At 53.6% G+C, this 17,176-nt stretch overlaps 2 protein-coding genes across 5 annotated transcripts in view; one reads left to right on the top strand and one right to left on the bottom strand.

Annotated features, from left to right (window-relative positions):
• Positions 1–17,176, bottom strand: part of CMTM4 (CKLF like MARVEL transmembrane domain containing 4) — a 111,658-nt gene that overhangs the window by 33,338 nt on the left and 61,144 nt on the right. For 2 of the 4 annotated variants that reach the window (XM_029204087.1, XM_029204088.1), the window contains exon 4: positions 12,317–16,770. In XM_029204087.1, coding sequence (XP_029059920.1) covers positions 16,606–16,770 — 165 coding nt within the window. In that variant the 3' untranslated portion in view covers positions 12,317–16,605. Of the gene's footprint in view, positions 1–12,316; positions 16,771–17,176 lie in introns of those variants that run through there. The other 2 variants (XR_003790981.1, XR_003790980.1) reach the window with 2 other exon arrangements.
• On the top strand, positions 15–8,428 carry CMTM3 (CKLF like MARVEL transmembrane domain containing 3). Its single transcript, XM_029204097.1, has 5 exons — positions 15–193; positions 3,241–3,396; positions 4,436–4,531; positions 4,937–5,057; positions 7,059–8,428. Exons 1-5 carry the CDS (start codon positions 47–49, stop codon positions 7,085–7,087), a joined length of 549 nt encoding a protein of 182 aa, XP_029059930.1. The 5' UTR covers positions 15–46; the 3' UTR covers positions 7,088–8,428.

Here is a 17,176-nt window from a genome sequence, read left to right as displayed (position 1 = left end):
TACGCAGAGTAAGGGAGAGCGAGGCCGAGCCGCGGCCGCCGCCGCCATGTGGCCCCCAGACCCGGAGCCCGACCCAGACCGCGAGCCCGCCGGCCGCTCCCAGCCCCACGCGGCCCTTCCCGGGCTCCGCGCCCTCCTGCCGGCGCGCGCCTTCCTCTGTTCGCTCAAAGGCCGCCTCCTGCTGGCGGAGACGGTGAGTGCGGGCCCCTGGCCCCCTCCCGGCGGCGCGGAGACCCCTGCGGCAGCTCCCGCCTGCACCTCCCGGGCGTAGGGCTAGGGGTGCCGCCTTCTGTACGCCCGGGTCCTGGCGCCCCGCCCGGCCGGTGCCCCTCGCAGCCCCGCGAAGTTGGGCTGAGATCGGCAAACTTCCGCGGTTTGGGACGGGCTCGCTGAAGCTCAGCCGCGGGTCGGAGACGAGGCGGGAAACGCAGGGAAGCTTGGGGAGGAGGCCCCCGACGCGGCGGCCGGGCCCCTGGGAGCTCGGCCCAGCGCTGTGTGACCTCCTGCGCCTCCGCCCTCTCTGGGCCCCTGGGACGGGCTGCGTCCCCGCATCTTGTGGCCTCCATCGGGGGCACCCCGCTCCGCATAGCCTCTCGCCACGCCCGGGCCGGGCCTGGGAGGAATCGGCCGTTCGCGAACCCCAGGTCGTTTCTCTGCTCCCTGGCCCGCTTTCTTGGGCTCAGGGAAGACCGGCCGGGCCTCGAGCTGCAGGGCGGAAGCCAGAGTGGAGTCCAGCCAGCTGGGAGGGGGGACCCCCGGGATTGGGTGAGGCTCGGGCCACACAGTGGGGGGCGCGCAGGGAGCCCACCCCCACCCAGGCTGCTGAGGGGCGGCCCAGCGGGGTGACTTCATCCCCCTCCTCCCCTCCCTCGCTAGGATCTAGCCGTCCCGCCCCCGCTGAGCTCCTTCCTCCTTCCCGCACCCGCCCCCCACCCCAGGCCCGTCAAGAGGCCTTTGTCCTCGGGACACTCGGAAAACTCCTGCACTGTCAGCCTGTAGGGTTGGGGTTTGGTGCTGGGCCTCTGTGGAGGGAAGGGGAGGAAGAGGCCAAGCGGAGGGGAGGCGAGATAAGAGTGGAGCACTTGTTACTTAGATCTCCAGCAATTTGATAATCTGTCATTATTCCCACTTTGCAGACAAGAAAGCTGAGGCCCGAACCTCTAGGGGATTTGACATGGGTCAGTTGAGGGCCAGGGGACAGCAGGGATCAGAGAGAGGAGGGTTCTGCCGCAGCCTCTCCTTTGTACCACCCAGAGCTGATGGCAGGAGGCCGTCCAACCACCTCCTCTGCCTCTGGGGTCAGCCCAGAGGTCACCAGCCTGGCACCTGCCGGACTCCCAGATGAGGCATCACGGTCCAGGACTCGCAGCTCACACTCCAGGGAGTTGCCTCCTGGTTGGCCACGCAGCCCCACTTTGGAGATTGATGGGAGCCACTTTTTTGGAGAAGCCTTGAATCCACCATCCCCTGAGGGGACCCCAACCACACCCCACTCAGGCCCACCTCATGGGTGGGGGGGATGCTGGCCAGAGCCTAGAGGAGGCCCTCGGCAAAGCTGGGCGCCAAGAATCTAGGTCTAGGAGGATGAAGTGCGGAGGAGGGACGGAGGAGGAGTGGGCACTGAAGACGCAAGGGGAGCCACTGGAGGTCACTCCTGCCCCCTCAGGTCACCTCTGGCTGCCCCCAGGCCCAAGCAAGTGGGGAGGCTGACATGGGCAGGAAGGGGGAGGAAGTTGCCACCAGGAATCAGGGACTGAGGAAACAGAATCGAGAGAGGGATCCCCAGAATCAGGCTTTGGGGGTAGGGGACAGGAAAAGGAGGGACAGAACAGCCTTTGGCAGAGGAAGTAGAGGATAGGGCCAGGCCAGAGTCCTGTGGCCTTGTCTTCCTGGGAGGCCCTAGCAGCCTCTCAGCCCATCTCTACGCCTTAGTTTCCCATCTGTTCAAGTTGGGCTCAGCTACCTCCATTGTCATGTTCAGACCAGATACGGGTGCTCTTCAGCTCATTTGTCTGAAGCTACCACAGGGCCTCCTGTAGGGCATCTGGGTGTCATCCCCACATAGCCCCCTGGCCCACTCTGAGCTACTCAGCCATGGACCTGCTCAAACCCAGCCAGAGTGACCAAAACCAGGACAGATACAGGCCAGCAACCACAGGGCAGTGTTACTTAAGAACTCCAGATGTGGAGTCAGCCAAGCCAGAGTTCAAATTCTGATGCCCTCTTAGCTGTATGTCACTGAGCACACCACTTCATCTCCCTGAACCTCACTCTTCTCATCTGCAAAGTGGGCTGTGCACGGCGCCTGGTGCCTGGGTGGTGGTGAGGAGCTGAGGAGACCCCACAAGCCTCAGCAGGCACTGGTCCAGTGAACAGCCCCGTCATCCCCGTCTGCTCTTCAGAGCACACGGGTCTGCCGGGGCCTCGGCATCCTCACGCATCGGTTGCCACCCACAGTGTGTGGACAGGGCTGCAGAAAACACTTTAATTCTTAATCAGTTCCTCATTACAGTTCACCCCACCTTTCACAAAGGCTGAACAAACGACGCAGCAGGGCGTGAAGTGTCAGGGTCACCACTCCCTCTCCTGGATGTTTTCGCCTTATTGTGAAAATCTGCAAATATACCAAGAAAAAACCCCATATACCCACCACCTAGATTATACTATTTGCTTTATCACATATCTATCTGTCCATCAAAACGTTTTATTTTTTGATGCATTCAAAGTAAATTGCAGACATCAGTACCTTTCAACTCTGAATACTTCAGCATGTGTATCATTAACTAAAGCACCACATTTGTGTATTGTTTTTCAGGTAAATTTTTCATTCAAGCACAAATCTTGGGTGTAATTTTCTGAAACTGGCTACTGCTTAGTGGACTGCCTTTGAGACGGCTTGGGTTTGATTTTCCCGTTGGGCACCATCTGAGTTGGTGGATTCTGCCATAGAGCCTCTGGGGTGGGTGGGAGTGGCGCAGCCCCAGGAGGCAGCTTCCTGGGGGGCTGGACGCAGGAGAGGCTGGGGCTTCCTGACTGGGTCCCGGCAGGGAGCTGGCCTGAGGTCAGGATGCAGAGCCATGCCCAGAGGCACTGGGGGCAGCACGGGTGTGCGTCTGATAGAGTTCTAATCCTGCAGCTGCAGGACTGGGCAGGTCACTTCACCTGCTGGAGCCTCCTCTAGTCCTGCCTGCAGGGAGGGGCTGTGCACGGGCTCTGACTTCTCCCTCCGCCACCTCCCAGGGTCTCTCGTTCATCACCTTCGTCTGCTATGTGGCGTCCTCAGCATCCGCCTTCCTCACGGCGCCCCTGCTGGAGTTCCTGCTGGCCCTCTGCTTCCTCTTTGCTGATGCCATGCAGCTGAACGACAAGTGGCAGGGCTTGTGCTGGCCCATGATGGTGAGGGCTGGGGCCCCGGGAGGAAGGGGTTGACCGGCTGTCACGGAGAGTTGTGCATTTCGGCCCTCACCCTTTCTTCAATGCACTGGAGGGGGCGTTTGCAGTTGGTCGAGCCTGGTGGGTAGGCCTGGCCTCGGGTGATCCAGGCCCCACCGCACGGCAGCCACATGACCCAGGGCAGATTGCCCTGCCTCCAGGGCCTCCAGTGTCCCTCTGTGAGGCTACGAACCCCAGACAGCATCCTCCCCCCTCGCCATCAGGTGGCGCTGGTGTTCCCAACTGGGCCCATCGGCATGAGTCTTAGCCGCAGGAATTCTAGCCATTTCCACACGGGGCAGGGCAGGTTAACTGAGGACTTGCAGGGCTTACCCAGATCTCAGCCGCCTGACAACTTGTTTTATCACCTGGGAGGGCCCAGAACCCCATCCCGGACTTTGCTGTATGAAATGGGTAAGAGAGAAGGTACAGCAAAGGCTGCACTTGAACTCTGGTCTCCTGACTTCATACCCGGCATTCTTCCTGATGGGCTGCACCCGCTGTCCCCACTTTATGGACTGGTAGACAGAAACCATGATACATAAATGATCTGCCACAAGTATGTGGCAAAGCAAGGTCCGGGGCCAGATCTCCCTACTGGAGAGCCAGAGGGAGCAGTGACAAGATTTCCAACTTCTCCCTGCCCGCCAAACGAGGAAGTCTGCATCTGGGCCAAGCCACAGGGAGAGCTGCAGCCTGGTCCGTACCCTGTTGTCCACCTGGCAGAGGACGGCAGCCTACAGGGGGCCGCTGGGCAGGGGCAGGGTGGAGGTCGGGGGAGGACCAGGGAGAGCGGGAGTGCCGTGGACGCTGGACCTGGGGGCCGTGTGTGTCCAGGCTGCCAGACCCATCCTCCTCTGACGGTGGGATTCCGGCCCTGTTCTTGGCACACAGTGCCCTTCTGAGCCCCTCTCTCCTGCCTCAGCTCCCAGCGGCCCCCTTCCCATGCTGTGCCCCACTCCAGGGAGCTCACGGCGCTGTGACCATGCCTCTCTCTCCCCAGGACTTTCTACGCTGTGTCACAGCGGCCCTCATCTACTTCGCCATCTCCATCACAGCTGTGGCCAAATACTCGGACGGAGCTTCCAAAGCAGCCGGAGTGAGTAGCCACTCTACCCCTGGGAGGGGGCGATGCCCAGTGATGCCCCACTCAAGTTCACCCCACTCCTAAGTGGGTGCCCCTCTTAGCTCCTTGGGCATATTCTGCCTCTGCCTAGGTACCTTGGACTTTGACGTGGATCTCAGCGACTCTACTGTCCTCTTATTGGAGATTTACTCTGCCCAGAGTTCGAAAAGGCGGTTTGCCAAACCAAGTTAACAGCTCGTTTTCCTATCTGTCATTAACGGGAGGGGTCTGGGTCCGCCAATCTGAGCTACTTATCCAAGCAGATAAAAACAAAGCTATGAGGATGGGGCAGCGGCTGCTCCGGCTGCTCCCCCCGCATTCCCAGGCTCCCAGTTCCTGATGACGCGTCCCATCCTCCCTGTCCCCTGTATCCCACAGGTGTTTGGCTTCTTTGCCACCATCGTGTTTGCAATTGACTTCTACCTGATCTTTAACGATGTGGCCAAATTCCTCAAACAAGGGGACTCCGCAGATGAGACCGCAGCTGACAAGGCAGAAGGTAGGTAGCCACCCTGTGGGTCCCACCAGGGAACCCAGCGCATCACCTGGAACGGTTGATGCAGGGGCCCTGCTCTCCCCTGGGGACACTCGGCTAGTTTGAGGCTGGAGTAAGAGCATTTCCTCTCTCCCCATGGGCAGGAAGTGTTTTCACAGCCTGGTTCTCCTATCCCTTCATGCGGCACTGATCATAAAGCCGGTCGGTCCCCTCTGGGGAGCACAGGATTCCCCAGGGCCTCAGCCTTTCCAGGAAGGGCAAGCTGAGGGCACGCCCGGCACCTCCTCCTCATGAAACCTTCCCTGACGAGCCCCCAGGGTGGCCAGTCACTCGCCTTCAACTCCCTGGACGCCATCCACTGGGCTGCAGCGTGGCCGCCTGTCCCACAGCAGCGCCCCTGCTCCCCAGTCTCGCCTGCCCCCAGCTTAAGGGCCAGCGAACCAAGCTCTCGTGCTTATCCGCAGCACCCAGGCAAACAGTCAAGCTCGGGCTTGTTTCACTTCTTAGATCCAAAGAAAGTGCCACAGACTTTTTGGTCCCTCAAGCCATCCTTCAGCTCAGAATGGCTGTTGTGCCATTACCTGATTTAAAAAACAAAAACAAAAAACCCCCTGCAAGTTAGATGGCTGGTTTTTCCATCCGTGACAGCAGCCATACCAACGTGACACATCCTCGGGGTGCATGTGCCCAGCTGGAGGCCCTACAGGGGTGCGTCCAAGCTCAAGCTGGTTTGGAGCTTGTGATCTCCCTCAGGCCTTCCTCAGTCACAGCCCAGGGCTCTCCTGCCTGGGGAGGCCACCAGATGAGGTGGAGGTCCCTGCCCAGGGGGCAGGAGTTACAGGGGCGGTGGAGGCTCCAGCACAGAAATGCTGGGAAGCGCAGGAGCTGACCTGGGATGGAGGGCCCAGGCCATTTACTTGCCCCTTCCTCTCCACACCCCCAGGCAGGCTTTAAATGGATAGGCAGATGTCAGCTCCCTGCAACTGAGTAAATCGGATGTTTGGCTCAGCACCAAACTCCCCCAGCCTGGTGTCCCATGATCCCTCGCGGCCCTTCTGTCAGCCTCTGTTGAGCCAAACACCTACAGAGGCTGCCATATGCTGGGCCCTAGGGATGTGCAGATGGGCAAGGCCAACTACCTGCCCTCAGGGAATTCAGCCCAGACAGGAGTTAGATCCAGAGACAAAGTGGTGATGTACACACACGGCACAAACGGGGCACGAGGAGCCCAGAGTAGATGTCAACCGTAACAGCACAACGAGAGCTAACAGAGGTAGGGATGAAGCAGCTGAGGGAGCACCCACCCTATGTGCCAGCTAGGAGGCTGTGGAGGTGACCCCATTGCTGGGTTTTGATGGATGTATAGGAGTGTGCAGGCAGAAAAAATGGGACAGGTGGAGGGAAGACAACAGAGTATAAAGGGCAGGTGAGGTGTTTCTCTGGAACAGGTGGTCGTGTCCAGTGAGGATCAGCAGTGACATGTGGCTGGACAGAAAGACAAGGGGGGGCTTTTGACAGGCCTGTAGGCCCCGCCTTGGAGTTGGCATCTCTCCACTGAGTGCCTGCTGTCCCCAGGCAAGTGACATCGAAACTCCTGGGGCAGGGGAGACTGAAGCTATGAAATGGCTAAAAAGAAGCTTCCTGATTTTCCAGTATGTTTTAGTTTCTTAGGCAATAGCTAGCCCCATTTTGACCTGCTGAACTGCGGGTTGGGGGGCAGATATACAACCCTGACACCTCCAGGTAAGAACAGCCCAGGCAGATTTGGGAGGGCCTGGAGCCCCAGAGCAAGGGGCATCTGGGCTCCCCACCTCCATTCGACTGCACCCGGAGACTCCCAAGCACTCGATGGTCCTCGCGCCAAGCAGACGCCACCCACGGCACCATCAGCTGCAGGAGCGGCCTGAGCCCCGGGTCCCAGCTGACAGTGCCTCCCCGGAGATGGCTCCCAGGCACCGCGGGCCCCGGAACTCCTGCCAAGCATCCTCTTTGCTTTCCTTTCAGAAGAGAATTCCGACTCTGACTCCGACTGAAGACCCGACCTGCCCTGGCAGCCTGAGCCACGCAGGCCTCCGCTCCTGCACCTCCTGACCATGCTGGCCGGAGTGTGGCCAGGGGACCGTGCATGTTGGGAGGGAGGCTGTGACTTCTCGCACAGCAGCGGGAGTTGCTGACGGAGCAGGCCTCCTCACAGCCCCAGGGTGACGTTCCTGAGCCTGGCATACATGATGACACCCCTTGGCTTAGCACTCTCCAGCCTTTCTTTTCGTAAGGGCATCGTTCCGCCTCTTCTCATTTCTGTCCCACAGACCTTAAGCCCTTGAACCTCTGCCAAAAATAAGCACAAAGCAGATAGAGCCTTGTTATACCATTGCAGGAAGCACTTTGGGCTGTGGTGAGTGCGGGGGAAAGACAAGACAGAAACCGGCGGAGGGCCATCCCTGGGCCCCAGCGGCTTCTGTCTGCATCTGGTGCCCCTGCTCACGGCAGGCACTTTGTCGAGAACGACGCTTCCAAGATTCTTTTGTTCAAGGAGCAACAGTTCCCCCTTCATTCATTTTTTTTTTTTTTTTTTTTTTTTGCGTTACGCGGGCCTCTCACTGTTGTGGCCTCTCCCGTTGCGGAGCACAGGCTCCGGACGCACAGGCTCAGCGGCCATGGCTCACGGGCCCAGCCGCTCTGCAGCATGTGGGATCTTCCCGGACCGGGGCACGAACCCGCGTCCCCTGCATCGGCAGGCGGACTCTCAACCACTGCGCCGCCAGGGAAGTCCCCCTCTTCATTCTTGAAGCAGGGAGAAAAGTGGCCTTTGCTGTATGATCTAGGAGAGAGTGGGTCCCAGTGCCCATGAGTGATACTTTACACCCTTGGAGACCATATCTTCTTCAGATGACATGCCTATTCTGGGTCTAAGACTGTTTCAAGAAGAGCTCGTAGACTAGCTTACCAGGTCCAAGAGATCGAGGGCTCCAAACGACGAAGTGGCAGTGACAGCCCCCAGGGCAGCTGGGCAGGCCCAGCCAAACCCTGTCTTTCCTTGGGCCGTCAGCAGGCCAGAGGCTCTCGGGCCCTCAGGACAATGTGCTTCTGAACACCTGACCCTCACGAGGGGCGAGACGTGCCTTCTGTGTTCACCTAAGGACCTTATGCTGTGCATGTATCTTCAATGGGATTTTGTAACTTTATAATTTTTTTTTTTTTTTTTTTTACACAAAAGCAGCTTCTTAAATGGCATTTCCTGTGACCCAAGAGGCCTTGTGAGTGAGCCAGAGTTCTGGACCCATGTTTTGGACATTTGTAATCTCTGTTCTTCTCTTGCATGTGAATCTCCTACCCTGAAAAAAGCCATAATGGATTAAATCAGACTGACTTCCTGCTTGGAGTGTGTGTGTTTGAAAAAAACCTTACACACCTGGAGCAACGCTGCTGGGCATCATGCGTCAGCACAGGGTGGTCCCACGCGCCGTGTGGATCCTGGCAGCTCCAGGTTACAGCGGTGATGCACGCGCACTTGTTCCCCGCCAGGCCCCCGCTAGGCGTCGGCACGTTTACTCTACACCTCACACAATCCTCTTTCACAGTTCAGGAAACTGATGGAAGGTTCGGTGACTTGCCCAGGTCCTCACAAGAGGCCCAGGGTCTCACCCACGCATCAGGCTCACGTCTCGTGGTAAGTCAGCGCTTTGGCCCTGGCGATGGAAAAGGATCGAGGCATTCTGCCCCAACTTTCACACACAGTGTGTTCTGAAAACACGTATGAAAGTCGACTGTGCAGAAGCCAACGGGCCTGTGGGTGTGGCCCCACCTCACCAGGCCCAGCCAGGACCAGCCAAGCCGCCTGTGGACAGCGACACTGCGGAGTCCTCACCCCCAACGGTGGCTGTGTTCAACCCCCGCCCTACGGGCGTGTTTCAGGATCCGGGCCACAGCCTTTGAAGGGGCGGGAGGCAAGGCAGAGCGAAGAAAGAGATGACACTGTTTTTACATGTCCGTTTATTAAACAAGAACTCCTTCATGACAATTTAATACAGTATTTATTAGCGATTAGTGTTGAGAAAATTATTTCCCTCTACATACAAAAATACAGATTTGAACACTATGAAAACAATCAGGACAAGTACCGTGAAAAATTGGTCCTTCAAAAGAAATAAAGAGGGAAAACTGAGGGCAGCACGAGGCTTTGTCTGCTGTCAGGGACAAACCAACAGGAGCAAAAGCTTTGGGGCCCCCAAACCACTCCAAATGAATAGAGTCAAACGTGGGAGCCTGTGGGAGCCGGGTGGTGCCCACCCCAGGGCATCCACACCAGCTTCAAAAGCCAGGATGGGAGCTCTGACCTACCAACAGCGTAAACCAAAGTTTGCCAAACAGGCGTCACCTCAGGGCGCCCCGCAGCTGTGTCTACACTGTTAAAGGAAATAGACTTTTAAGAAGCAAAGTGTAGTAGTTGTTAAATTAACATTGCCCCTCTCCCAAGTATCACTGGGCCAAGTACCGAGTAATCACATGGGAATTATCAGCCATCTGACTCGACTTCCTTTGTTAGAAAATGACACATTCCGACCCTTCAAAGCGACGCACACACACACACACGAGAGCTACAGTTTTATGTTTTAATAAATCCATTCCTTCATTTTAAATGGGCTCAGCGAGTTTACTCAAGACTTTTCTTGACCAGACATAACTCAGTCCTGCAGGGGTGGGAAAGCAAAAAGAGCAGCCGGCACGTCCTCTGTGTCTTAATTTCATCAAGCTTGTCACAGCAGGGAATCTATTATGTTTGGTCGGGAAACCAGGAAGGGCCACGGAACCTACCCAGGGCATCCACAAACCAATCTGAGATCCGAGTGGAAGGTGAGCCTGAGACCAGCAGAGATTCCCCCCCGCCCCCCAGCACGTCTCACGCAGGCAGAGGGAGGCTGGCCAAGGCGGAGGATGGCGGCCTGAGCTGATCTGGAAGACAGACACCAGCCAGAGAAAGGGCTTTTTTCACCGTTTTAGACCCAAAGAAGGGGAAGTCAGAGCACCGAGAATGTTCTGTTCTTTTTTTATGGAACCACTTTCCTCTTACTGTTTGAGATGAGCAGTGGCTGTTCAAACTGAAAAAGGGGTTAAAAAATGCCAAATGTAGTTATACTGATTAATCACTATTTCACAGAAATATATTCTTACTCTCAGACTGTTTAAATAAGCAGAAACGAGATGTTGGGGAGAAAGCAGCAGAAAACAAGACAGGAAAAGCCGGGGGGTTGGGGTTTTTTTTCTTTCTTCTTTTTTAAGATATATAATGAAGTTTAAAGGGAAAACGACCAAACCTCAAAACCAACATTGCTGGAAGCAATATTAAAAGGACACAATCTAAAATCATGCTACAAAAATAGTGTTATCTTGTTTAACTAAATGTACATCTTTTTTTTTTTCAATTCCATGATTGACAAAGAGTGTTCATGTGACTGACACACGGAAGGCACCAAAGGTGAAGTGATTATTATTTGTCTTAAAATATACAAAGACATAATTACCTACTTTGGGAAAAGAAAAAATACAGTCATACCTGTAATAAATAGTTAAGTGTTTTTGCCACGGGTTCCTGAACCCCTACAAATTTCAACATATACAAATAATTTCGACCCCTAGCATTCTTTTAGAGGAAACTACATCAGAATCAAGTTATGAAAAGCACTGGTTTTATCCACATACGTCAGTTTCATCATGAGGCAGGATTTGAAAACTCGGTTTTAAACGGGTTACGGAGTGACAGTTGGAAGCAGGCAAGAGGCCTTAGCGGCCTGGGCCAGTCCCGGGAGGCGGCACAGGCATCCTGCCCTCCCGCTCCCCCAGGAACCCTTGGACCAGCCAGTTCTCCCTCCAAGCACTGAGTATCTGCCTTCCTCACATCTGCAGAAAGGAGAACAGAGTTGAAACTTGCAAAATCAATTGTGGAACACGCAGGAAAGCAAAACGGCCCACGAAGGGAAGCAGACAGACCCGGCCCTGCCTACGTGGACACCAGGCCCCCATGCTGTCCTCGTTTCCTGACCGTCCCTTCAGGTGGCTTTCCTGATAAAAGGGGTGCTTCCTACCGGGTTTCAGCAGTGTCCTCCAAAGACGACTCAGATTGGATAGTTCCAGGCTATTACTGAAACCCGTACAAACCACTGTCAGATCAACTGTGTCACGCGTTCTCTCCTCTGAGGTGCAGTTATGAACAGAAACTTTGGGCCTCTCCCTAATCCCACCAACAAAGCTGATTAAGGTCATTTGAGACAAGTTCCTACTCTAAATTAGAACCATGAAAGTTCTGATGTAGCTCACTAGAGTCCAGGCTATTAACCCCTTAATGAAGGCTCTCGGCCTTGTGTAGAATGCATCCCAAAGAAAACACAACACTCCAGGGTGTCTAGATAGCAAGTCACCCAAATTAAAGTCTTGGCATAAAAACTAGACAACAAACTAACCCTGTGAAAAAGATAGACGATTCAAGGATCCATAAACTAAACTTTATTCTAGGCAAGTTGCCACTGATTTACTCAGCGGACTTACGGGTAATTTTTTTTCTTTACTTTTACGTTTATAGAATAATAAAAACTAGAAAGGAAAAAATAAATCCCCAAGGTTGAGACATTATATCCAAATGGAAAAAGAATCTAGACCAAACGAAGGGAAACTATATCAGAACCCACCCCTCTGTGTCAAGCCTAAAAGTATATAAATGCCATTTACTGGTGTGAAGAAAAGTTAAACAAACATTCAACTTTGAGAAGAAAATTCTTCTAGATCTAACAGATATCGAGGGTATTTTCTTTCAGAGACAGTTTCTAAATAAAAGAAATGTAAAGAGCCAGATATTTCAAATTACCTTCTCAGCCAGACAGTTATGATTTCAGAGATATCTGCTGAGAAGAGAAGAAACAGGAGATTTTATAAAGAGCCAGGAGCGTTTACAAAGCTCACGGCAGGCGGTGTTAGGCCTGCGTCCTCTCTCAGGGGCACCCAAATCAGAATCCGAGTCACCTGTCCACACCTGTGAGTCCCCAAACTCGCACTAAGAGCCCGGCGCCAAGGCACGCTGTTCCCCACGCTGGCTCCTGCTCTCAGGTGGGCTCCAGAACACAAGACCTCGCTTTTCCAAAGAGGGCAGGAAGTACCCTGGGTGGGTAACCATGTCCAGTGCTCTTGACAGGCCCACGGCAGACATTCTGAGCCTCCCCCTCCTCCCTCTCCCCTCCCAGACCCGCCCCTGCTCCCACTTCATCGGCTGTCGCCCAGCTGGTCCTGGGAATGGTTGCTGATGAAATAAGAGGGAGCCCCTGAGTTCTGCGAACTTCACGAGGAGCCAGAAAACTGTCTGGAGACCTCACACGCTAATGGCAGTCGCTGGAGCAGGAAGCAACTTTTTATTTCCCTTGAGACAGTCAATCGGCAGCAGCCTAGAGGGTGTTTTCACCTTTTGCTACCTGTGTAATGTCATATTTTCCTGTAAACCAGAGGTGGAGAAAATGAAAATCTGGCAGTGGCACGAAGACTTCATGGTTGCTTTGTTTTGAACATGGATGGCACAACGGGACCCACTTCAGTCATCACGGCCTCCCAGAATCACTGCAGGGGCCACACGTTGTCTCCACACTTTATTCATCCGTTAGGACAGATTCTAAGAACGACCCACAGAACATCTTGTACAGCCCGAGATTAGGAACTTGGTCCGCCTCTTAAACACGTGGGTTTCTTCCCAAACAGCACATGCGAGTCAACAAGAAAAGGTGAGCTTGGGCCACACACACATGAAACTGGAAGGGGATATTCAAGGGTCATTCGCTGCAAGCAAGAATTCACGTACACGTGCAGACAAAAAGGTTAGTGCTTCATCTCCTCAGAGGCCGTATGTGGCTTAACCCAAGATTGAATCACTAAGAAAGCTTCGAAGAAAGGCAGATGAAACTGCAAACTTTAAAAGAGTAGGAAAGTTTTCAACTGAGTCACAAAGCTCTCTCCAGAAGCATCCGACACAGGGTGGGGTCGGACACACTCCATGCCTGCCCATGGGCATGAGCCTTTAGCCAAAGGGCAGTGATGGTGCCCAAAGGGCAGGGGGTGGCATCCACCTTCCAGAGCCGAGCCCTCAGAACCAGGCTGTGTCCTTGGCTTCCCTGGGGCCAGGCCGGGCTTCATCCACACTGGCACTTCGGTTCAAGTTGCCATGGAAGACATGGCCATTGGGACTGGGCAGGCTACTACATTCTTGCCTTTCTGTGGACAAAGGGAATCTCTTGGACGACTGTTGCTGTAGAGTGAAAATCTATTTTCTTTGCTTTAAATCGAACTTCTGTTGTGAGATTTTAATCTGTAACTGGCTTTGTCTTTCCCTGGCTTTATATGGAGCCAACAAGTATCTTTAGGCTCTCGTGATTAGAATCTCCCTGTATGAAAGGGGAAAGGTACTTCCCCCCGCCCCACCCCATGCCTTCAGCAGTGTGAAGGGAGGCTAAAGGAGAATCAGAGGAAAGAAAAAATACCGCATCGACCAAACTGATGCCAGGATAAACTTTCTCTGAAGACTTCAGTGTTTGCATCCATCTAAAACCACCAGAGTTTCCACCAAATGCTTGAGGGTTTCAACCATCCAGCCTCCAGGAACAAATTCAAACATACACAAGTCTGGCACCAACTATGAAAGCCAATATCATCCCACCAGAAAACTGAGAAACACTAAGATTGCCTCAGCCTCAAAAATGCCCCAAACCAAACTGACATGGGTCCATATTGGAACTATTAAATGCAAAAATAAGCTTCCTTCAGTCTGCAAAAAAACAGTCCTTTTAAGCCCCCCAAATCTAGATTGTCTTGTTTGTACACACAGACAACATATGGAAAATGCAGGCGCCTTTCCATTCACACTGGACAACCATATTCCTTCCTTCTCACCACACTGCCACACGTGACAGGACTTATGACTCTGCATCACACCAATTTGCATACCTGGCCACTTCCGGTTGTAGTGGGAGCTTCTTAAATATAAAGAAATATATTTACAAAAACCATGGGAGAGTCTCATGGCACAAAGGACATTAAATAGTTACAGGGGAATAAATAATTCCAAGATTCTAACACTAAGATGCAAATTATTCAATAATTCCTAAGTGGCCTATGGCACAAGGTGTCACCACTTCTTATCATCTGTCAGCGTTTACAACTGCCATGGGCTTCAGAACCGTTCCTTGCAGCTGACAACACATCCTCAGGAGGCCAATAGGCTCCTTTCAACCAGATGATGAACTGGTTTTACCGAAGTGACTTGGGAAAATTTGGGCAACAACCCTGCCTGAACAGTCTTCTATTTTTCAATCTCACTTCAAAGGCGGCTTTTTTATTGAGGCCAAGTAACATGAGTCCCAGCAGGAGGTTTCTGATACAGTTCAGGGTGGTCCTTCTAAGTGGGCCCCATTTAATGCAAGGCTGAGTCTTTGTGACCCTGTTTTTAAATGGAACTCTCAAAGGGAGATAAGCCCCATTTTGACTAAGCATATACACTCAACAAATGCAAAATAAATATATAAAATGAACAGATAAAATCCAGATGTCATAATCTCCTCAAAAATCACTACACATAATAGGTACGGAGTTTGTGAAGCATGGTTTGTACTGCCTCACAACATCCATGGGAAGAGGGCTCCGTCAGACCCGCTGTGACCAGGCCTGGCTGCCCTCTGCGGGAACAGAGGGAGGGGAATTACCGCCTGATGAGCTGGGTCTGCACCTGCAGCCCAAGGCCCCTGAGCAGACCAGGGGTTTGAACAGGTGACCTGGGTCACGGCCCTGGAAAGGAACTGCGGCAGAACTGGGATTGTATGGGATGTTCAGTTCAGGGAGCCCTAACCCCGACCCTTCAGAGACAGCACAGTACCATTTCCTGCGGAATCCCCAGCCAAGCAGCGCTACCTGATCAATCCACCCGCGCGGGGAAATGAGACGCTGCTCTGCTATGCAGAACGTAATGCCATGTGTGCACAGCTGGACATTTCTCACACAGGCTCTGCTCGCCCCACCCCCAGACCCAGACCCTCTCTCTTGTTACACCGCACGCTGCTGAAGCTGTAAACACTCACTAGGACAAGATCCTGGGGACTCTCCACGTTAATGCAAAATCTTCCCACCAGCAGTAAGCGTTTTTTTCCTCGGTCAGGGAGAAACACAAAATATTAGAGCTAGAGTGAGGTTTGTAAACATTAAAAACAGTTCAGAGTGAAAACCTGACACGTTAAAACAATTTTTCCATAAAAGATACAATTAGTCTCCAACAGAAAAAAAATAAAAAACTACAGCATCGTAGGGGCTCATTTAACTCAGTCACCACAATAATCGTCACTTTATCGAGAATCAGTTCAAAACCTTACATAACTGGAACTTTCCCCTACAGATTCCAAGATCGACATTCATGGTTACGACCCTGAGGCACAGGGACGACCGTTCCTCTGAAACATCAGTGAAAGGGTGTGTCATGGTGCAGATTCAAGTATTTTCAAATCCTAGACAGATCTACTCAGAATCACTCTAGAACTCTTCTCAGGCATTTGAAAATCAGTGCACACCCCTAAAATAGAGGTGTGTCCCCACCTGTGGTCCATGATGCCAGCAAATGGGCAAGGGTTCGGGCTGGGGGAATGGACTGTATTTCTTTCGTGGCTTTTACCTGGGAAGGTAAAATGACAGAGAATCTGCAGTCCAGCCTCAAAGTATTCAGGAAAGGGAGGAAACTGGAAAAAAGATGGTCCCCACATTCCTGGAGGAGAATCTGAGATTCAGGGAGGTGATTCATTTGAGGAAGCATCAAGGGATTTCTCAGCAGGGTAGGAAACAAATGGTGACCCTCCCACAGGTCAGCAGTGCCACGGCGCTGTGCCAAGAGGATGCCAGCTTTTTCCACCCGCCTCAAACCCCAGACCCAGCGAAAAGCTCCGCCAGCACACCCACCGCCAAGACCCTCAGTGTCTCACGTGGCTTTCCAGGCTTGTGCTGGTTGTCTCGATGCCCCGGGCATGGAAAACAACGGGGAGAGGGGGATCCTGGCAGCGAGACTAAAGCTGACCTGGGGCAGCTATGGGAGCTGCCCCAGAATCACTGCTCACCGACTGTTCCAACCATGTACCTTCATTCCTTGATTTTTCCCCCCAACTCCTAGCAGCCCCCATTTAATCCAAAGTCCTGACTTGTCACAAATACATATGACAGGTGGCTCAGAGTCAGACGTGAAGCCTGTGCTCAGGGACAGTGAAGTGGACATGGCAGCCTGTGAGGCCAGCGGCTCCCAGGGCCACCAAACCAGAGGATCTGGGGACCTGTCCCGCCCACCTCTTTCTGAACAGCTGGGCACGGGACTCCCTGCCTCAGGCACCCGCCACGAGGGCCACTGTGAAAACCCTTTCCCAAAATGAACTTTTACCGAGGAGGACAAAATTCAACTTAGTCACATGAAAATCTGACGTGATGAGGGACAGAAAAACTTGATTGAAAGGACGGGCACGAGGAGCAGAGGGAAGAGGACTCTGGCGCGTCCTCACGTGTCCAGACGCTGGATCTCGGGCCGGCTGTCCACGTCTCTGGACTCCGTGCGGGCGCGGATGTAGTCACTGGCGCTCTGCTGGCGGAGGCTGACTCTCCACTTCTGCGCCGCCAGGAACGCGCTCACCGCGTGCGCCGCGGTTGCCAAGAAGCCAAATATCTACGAGACACAAACCCAGTTAGTCCACGGGCACGTCAGCCGTCTGAGGGGTCTCTGGGCAGCTTACAATGAGCCGAGCTGCAGCAGCTCTCCCAGCTCTAACCCCAACACGCAGCCCCGCTGAATGTTCAGCTTGTCATGGCCAAGTTCATAGTCGTGTGACCCACAGAAAGGCAGCCTAAGGTCTCTTTTGAAGCAATTAGTCTCCAACAGAAGTGGTTCTACAAGGTAACAGATCACAGAAGTGCCTCTTTTACAGACCTTCATGACACTGGTGCTCGGAGGAAAATACAATGTAGATGAAACATCATGAGATGAAAAATCAGGGTCTCGCTGCGTGAGCCCCAAATCAAACCGCAAGACCTGACGTTCCAAATCACAGCGCCCAGCCCCCACCTGCTATCCA

The sequence above is a fragment of the Monodon monoceros genome, unplaced genomic scaffold (assembly GCF_005190385.1).
Source record: "Monodon monoceros isolate NGI ecotype Baffin Bay Population unplaced genomic scaffold, NGI_Narwhal_1 Super_Scaffold_10, whole genome shotgun sequence".
In the NCBI taxonomy this organism is placed as follows: domain Eukaryota; kingdom Metazoa; phylum Chordata; class Mammalia; order Artiodactyla; family Monodontidae; genus Monodon; species Monodon monoceros.
This window is presented reverse-complemented; position numbering and strand designations above follow the sequence as displayed.